Raw genomic sequence first — 7,182 nt, forward strand, 5'->3', positions numbered from 1 at the left:
TTAAAAGCATAAAAATAAGTTGTTTTATTTAATTTCAAGAGCATTTTGAGGAATAGTCCTGTTTCCATAGAAACTCCTGTACATATTTCACCCCAATGTCACAGCTGTCTGCACAGGTATACACAGCCAGTGTTCCCCAGTCGAGACTGTCCTCCAAAATATCAACACCAAGATGGGTCAGCAGTTGTGGCATCACCTGGAAGGGAGCAAAGAAGACGTAGAGACACACAGAAGACATAACGATGGGTGTGTATGCGTGTATATATATATATTGAACAGAGATGTGTAGATTTGTGCTGCATCCAAAAAGTAAGGTGGGGAAGAAATTCTGCTAGGTTCCTCACAGGCAAACAACATAGATATAAGATTTTCTGGGTAGGGAACACTGATGGGGTCGGAGGCATGGGTATACTTCTTGCGGAGGAATGAGGTGATAAGGTAATCGAGGTGGCCAGAGTCTGTGATAGAATACTTAAGCTTAGATTAGTGCTGCGACATGGATTAGCAACCATAATCTCAGCTTATGCCCCTCAGCCAGGGCTACCTGATGGGCAGAAAGAGCAATGTTATGACACCCTCTTGCAGACCACCTCATCGACGAATGACAAGGACCTTCCCTTTGTGGCCGGTGACTTCAATGGGCATGTTAGACAGCATGCAGGGGGCTTCCATGGTGGCTATGGTTTTGGTTCCCACAATGAGGAGGGAACCAGGCTGCTGGAGTTCTGCAATGCAAATAATCTTATGGTTTGTAAAACAAACATCAGGAAACCTGCCAGTCACCTATTCACCAACTGGTCTGGTATACACACAAGTCAGATTGACTACAGCCTCGCCAGGAAATGGGACAGACGGCTACTTATAAATGCCAAACCTTCCCAAGTGAAGAATGCACCCTGCAACATAGATTAGTAGTTAGCGATCTGTGGGTGGTGCAAAGTCCCCTATCAACTCAAGGTAATGTGGTGGAACAATGTAGTTGACAGGGCCATTAAGGAAAAGAAACAGGCATGGAAGGACTGGAAGAACGGTGGTAGAAGGGAACTGTATCAGATTGCCAGAAGGGAAGCTAGGAGACGGGATTACTTACCAAATGGGAAGCAGATAAGAAAAAATTTGCCAGTGTTCTGCATTGTGAGGACCAAAGATTTGAACTGTTTCGTGTTACAAGACAGTGTGTGAGAGAGAATCATGATGTCATGGGAGAGAAATGTATCCACATGGACGATGGCTCACTTGAGTGAGACTTGGAGATGCCACTAGTGCCAAACGCTAAATGAAGAGAATGAATGGGAGAAAGAGAATCTGCCAAATGTCAACCCAACAGAGGGACCAGCTATCCGAGTTGACAGTACCATGGTAGATAAAGCAATTAAGGGTATGAAGACAAGGAAAGCCCCCGGCCCATCAGGAATCACTGCAGAGATGCTCAAAATATCTGGCAGTGTTGGCTACAGCCTAGTCACCCGTATTACGAACCAGGTGATACACGAAGGAGTCATACCCAATGACTGGTGTAGCAGCACCATAGTCAACTGCTACAAAGGTAAAGGTGATGCTTTAGACACTAATAATTACAAAGGTATCAAGTTATTGGATCAGGTAATGAAAGTCACGGAGAGGGTCATAGCCCAACTAATTAGGGAGAGAGTCAGTCTAGATGAGATGCAGTTTGGGTTTGTGCTAGGGAAAAACCCCACTGATGCTATATTTCTGGTAAGACAGCTGCAGGAGAAATACCCAGCCAAAGATAAACCTTTGTACCTGGCTTTCGTTGATATGGAGTCCCCCGATCCCTTATCGGATGGTCAATGAGGAAACTAGGGATAGATGAGTGGTTAGTGAGAGCTGTACAAGCCATGTATAGGGATGCTGTCAGTAAAGTGAGGGCTGGCAATGGGTACAGTGAAGAATTCTGGACAGAGGTTGGGGTCCACCAAGAATCAGTCCTCAGCCCCCTCTTATTCATCATCGTCCTCCAGGCAATAACATTTTTGCAGGCTCGATAAATTAAGTACCAGTGGAAAACTAGGGTCAATGTAATCAACCAGTCCCCTCCCATCAAATTTCAGACCTTGTACCTTTAGTAGAAAGGATTATTGTTATGCATGTATGTATGTATACGCACATACACATACACACACATATGCCAATATATGTACAGAATATTGGAACTCAAGTTATGCCCTGCTATGATCAAAATGTGGGTTTGTTTGGAAGACTTACCTGAAATTCAAAAATGCGTTGGGCTCCACAAGAAGAACATGGTGGAATGCTGTGTTCACTCGGTTTATTATCACTGGACACCCACAATACGTCACCACCCAAGTGGTATCGGACAACCTGCAAGCAAAACAGAAAACACAAGACTTTATTATCAACATCTTCATAGATTACAGATGTGTGTGTGTGTGTGTGTGTGTCACAGAACCTCCTAGAACAAGACACGGATACTTAAGCATTGCCAAAATCTAATTAGATTTCATATTGAGAAACCCAAACATTCTGGTGATGGCGGTGGTTGTGGTGGTGGTAGTAACGGTGATGATGGTTGTGGTGGTGATGATGATGGTGGGAATGAAATTACATAAACAACCCATTAACAGTCAAAAAAGAAAATCTAAAAAGCAAACCACACACCCAAACACTCCCTATACCCCACCCCCACGTATGAGAAGGGTTGGGGGAACAACTCACCTGTTCTGGGTCATGGCGAATGCGGCGGCGAAACTTGAGGAACTCCTTGTCGTCAGATGTCTCCTTTCGGGCGTATGCTTCGAGGTCCGTCAGGTGACCACCACTTCCCGTTTTGTTGCCTTTACCAGGCCCTGCCTTGATGAGGGCTGTGTTTGAAGAGCCGTCAACACCACCACCGCCACCACTGTTCTCATCCTCTTCACTGCTGTCGTTTGCATCACTCTCCATCTCTTCCGTCTCCGTCACCAGTTCATACTCTTTGAACAGCACACCGGGTTGGTCTCTGCTTGCTCCACCTGCCACCAAAACACAACAGAAAATTTTCAAAAATCTCAAATTCAAAATTTCGATAAATTTCCTCTTTTTAAAATATTTTTCGGAAATTTTTTTTTTTTTTAGAAATGCGTAAAAAAATACAGAGATTATGATTCTGAAAACAAATTGTTTGAAAAATGTCACTCCCCCCAAGCAGGCTATTTGCATGCTAGAAATAACAGCCAAATCTAACAAAACTGCGATGACATAAAGCAAGAAATGTGTAATCAATCTACTCACCTTTCTGCAGAGATTTCTTTCAGAGTAATTTCCCGCAGTAAAATGAAATTAGACCGTGTTTTTTTTTTTTTTTTTTTTTTTTTTTTACAGAAATATATGAGTTTTGTCGAGAAGTGTGTTCGGGGAAGCCGTGCTGGTGGGGTTTAGGGAGGATAAACTTCCGCAATATGTTCGAGAAATGTATAGAAATTCTCAAAGTTTTTCTTCGCTACTGGAGATCGAACTCACGACCGTAAGCCGAATACCACAAGCAAGCAAGCAAGCCAGGCACCTTCCCAACACCATCCTAACAACACTGTCTCTCCCACACACTCCACGTATATCTACAACTGTCAGTACAGACACTAATACAACAGTCTTACCATGCTTTTAACGAATTTTGTATTCCACACAGAAATTCATAAGACGAAGAAAAAGATTTTTTTAAAGTTTACGAAACCCCAAAAAAGAAAAAAATTGTGTTGATGGAGGCGGGGGGTAGTTTTTCGAATTTTTCTTTTTAAATCACAGTTTAAAATACGGAAAGTCCAAATTTTGGGCTTAAATCCCAGCAAGATTATCGACAATAACAAGACTGACAAACCAAGCGAGGAGGCTATCAGGTGGTCATGAAACGTGCCAAAAACAACAGCTAAATAACCATTAAATCAGGCAGCGATCTTTCTTTTCTATTTTGGTTTTTGCATAATCGTATGAATTCCTGTGTGTAGAATACAAATTCGCAAATATTCAAAAGTTACGAGGGTTTTGTATGAGGCGCTTAAAAGAGAATTCCGTTCATTTGACCATAGGTCAGCTGGACGAGGAATGACTTGGGATATAAGGCGACCAACACCGATAGGAAAATGGTAACTTACCTGTGTTTGTGTTTGACGATCTGTTTTTACAAATGTTGCGGTGACCGTATTGCCAGTCGACTGCCTGGTGTTGTTTGCCACAGTAAGTCACGTTCAGACAACCGCCGCATCTCTTCGGCCCGGCGGCTCCGCACACCACACACACGCTTTGGTACATGACGGCACATGGTGCCTCGTCGGAGGCGAGGTCAACAGCAATGCTGTCATCGTCAGCGCCGACGTTTTCATCACCATCGTCTTCGTCGTTGTTTGGTATCGAAATGGTGCTGCAGGTGTTGGTGGATGCGATCGTGTCTTTGAGTTTTACTGTCGACTGTGACGATGTGGGCCGTGAGAGAAGCGGCGGGGGTTCGCAGCTGTAGAAGCGATTTACACGCGGCAGCTGGGCGCGGAACACGCGAAAGTTTTCGGCCGAGTTGAGCCGGTTGCAGGCTCCGTTTCGACACACGAACAGGAACAGTGTCCGATGGAAGGCCCGAGTAAGCTTGTTAATAGGGGCGTAAGCCTGTAGCAAGAATATACAGGGACCAGCGCAGAGGCGGCATCGCAGCTGATCGGGGGATGGAAGCGGCGAAAGGGACAACCAAGCTGGCCAACCTCCCACTTTGCTTGGAAACATGTGACTCCTCAGTAAACGCGGGTCCGTCTCTTCTAGGAAACCGAGATTCACAATATTTTCGTAATCCTCTCCATCGTCATCGTCCGTATGACTGTCCATTTCTTGATTCGGGTCGTTCTCCCCTTCTTTCAATTCCATTTTATCATCGATGTCACAAAGTTCTGACTCGGCACACGCCATCTTACAGGAAGTTGTCTCCCGTCATGATTCAAACAACTTCCGGTTTGGTTCTGGTTTCACTTTCCATCCTACGATTCCAAGAGAAACCGTCGCGAAAAGGACGGAAGAATATTGCAAAACAGGCTGCGCTAAAAACCACGCACAAATTCAGTTCGCTCCGGAATTGCCAAAGACATTCATCATTTTTCTAAAACATGAATAAAATATGTAAAATTAATGATGGATACACACGTATATGATGGAATAATGATAATAATAATCCATTCTACTCTAGGTACAGGGCCTGAAATGTTGGGGGAGGAGGTTAGTTAATTTGGCAGAACTACAGATGTCTACCTTCCGACACCACACACTAAATTTTGTTGCTCCATAACTTACAGAAGAATGGATACTTTTTAACGAAATTTTCAATAAATACCGCTTAGAAACTGGGAGTAAAGAGGATTGTTATTTTCCGAAAGAACGAGAGGCAAAGTCGACCTCGGCGAATAATAATAGTCCTTTCTACATTAGGCACAAGATCTGGAATTTTGGGGAAGGTGCTAAGTCGATTATATCGACCCTAGTATTCAACTGGTACTTGATTTATCAACCCCGAGAAGATGAAAGGCAAAGTCGACCTCGGCGGAATTTGAACTCAGAACGTAGCGGCGGACTAAATACCGCTAAGCATTTATTCCGGTGTGCTAACGTTTCTGCCAGCTCACCGCCGCCTTCGCAGCCTTAATAATAATGTAATCTAAATAAAATGTCAAAGGTTGGCTCACCATGCATATCATTTATCTAATATAATATCCTATCCTGAGATAGATGGTGCACACACGTACAGACATGTCTGTGTACATTTAATGAACCTATTAAATACGATAGGCGTGTATGTGCGCAAGTGTTATGTACACGGCTGTCTTTCTATCAACGCACACACACACACACACACACACATATATATATACGTATATATAAATGTTTTTTAAAAAGTTATAGAGGTTTAAAGTTTGATCATTTTCACCCAATCAGGAAGATTTAGAAGCTGTCATTCTGTGCGTGACAGCACGTCTTGGCAACTGTAAACAAAGCAAATAAATTTGGTAGGTTGGAGGAGGGGGGGGGGGGGGGTTAAAGGAAATTTTGTCTGCTGGATTGTAATCTCCGGTATTGAAAACGTGAATCTGAAGAATTTGTTTGTTTGTTTGTTTTTTAATTACTGGTTAAAAAGTTATAGGTTGGGGCGGGGGGAATTTCCGGAAGAAGTCTCCAGTACAGAACTCGTTTTTTACTCCGGGGATTTTCACCCATTGTGGGGGGTGTTTTGGAACATAATACCCGTGGTAGTTGATGGATAAGTGTAGTTTGGACTGAAAGATTAACAAATTCAGCCAAGTGTTGTTGTTTCGCCATCATCCTGGTAATTAAGTTAGAGCAGGGGGCTCTCATCCGGGGTTCATACGGTCCCTGACGGTCCATTTAAGATTTCTGGGGGCCCACAGAGCAGAATAGTAAATTGGGGATCCATTAAAGTATTTTAAGGGCCCCTGAAAAAATGTTTGCCTTAGATGTATTGCAAGAAATGGCAAGGTTTCTTTCTCAAACATTTTACAGAGTTCAGCTTACACAAGTTCATCGTCGTGTTGTCGTCATCGTTTAACGTCTGCCTTCCCTGCTGGCATGGGTGGGACGGTTTGACAAGAGCCAGCCAGGCAGAAGACTGCATCAGAGTTCTCTGTTTGTTTTGGCAGGATTTTTACAGTTGGATGCCCTTCGTAACACCAACCCCCCAAGCGCTTTTTACGTGGCACAGGCAAGGTCAGTTTTGGCTAAGTTTTTACAGCTGGATGCCCTTCCAAACGCCAACCACTTCACAGTGTGAACTGGAGGCTTTTTATTTGGTGACCCTGCACTGACAGGGTCACCAAGTAACTTGCAAGGCAAAAATCTTTTGAGAGAGGAGGGGACATCAAAATCAAATGGAAATTGAAGTTGTAATCCCCATGCCAGTGGTACATATAAAGCACCGTCCAAATGTAGCTGATGCCAGTGCTGTCATAGGTTGGACAGTTTGACCAGTGCTGCAAGCTGGAAGACTACAACAGACTCCAGTCTGATTTGGCAAGGTTTTTAAAGCTGGATGCCCTTCCTAATGCCAACCACTCTGCATGTGCAATGGATGCTATTACGTTCGACCAACACAGGTGCCAGTTGTGTGACACCAGTATCTGTCACAGCTACAATTTCACTTGGGTTGATGGGCCTTGTTCTCAAGCATGACATAATGGC

The 7,182-nt window shown here is 43.8% G+C and overlaps 1 protein-coding gene across 1 annotated transcript; it reads right to left on the reverse strand.

The window, feature by feature from the left end:
* On the reverse strand, positions 1 to 5,800 carry LOC106873329 (uS5 assembly chaperone PDCD2). The gene is made up of 5 exons (XM_089343846.1): positions 5,676 to 5,800; positions 4,110 to 5,095; positions 2,698 to 2,993; positions 2,227 to 2,343; positions 1 to 196 (listed from the first exon to the last, which is right to left on the reverse strand). Exons 2-5 carry the CDS (start codon positions 4,906 to 4,908, stop codon positions 35 to 37), a joined length of 1,374 nt encoding a protein of 457 aa, XP_089199972.1. The 5' UTR covers positions 4,909 to 5,095; positions 5,676 to 5,800; the 3' UTR covers positions 1 to 34.
* Positions 5,801 to 7,182: the final 1,382 nt, after the last annotated feature.

Source organism: Octopus bimaculoides, chromosome 28 (genome assembly GCF_046866305.1).
Source record: "Octopus bimaculoides isolate indiv1 chromosome 28, ASM4686630v1, whole genome shotgun sequence".
Lineage (NCBI taxonomy): Eukaryota > Metazoa > Mollusca > Cephalopoda > Octopoda > Octopodidae > Octopus > Octopus bimaculoides.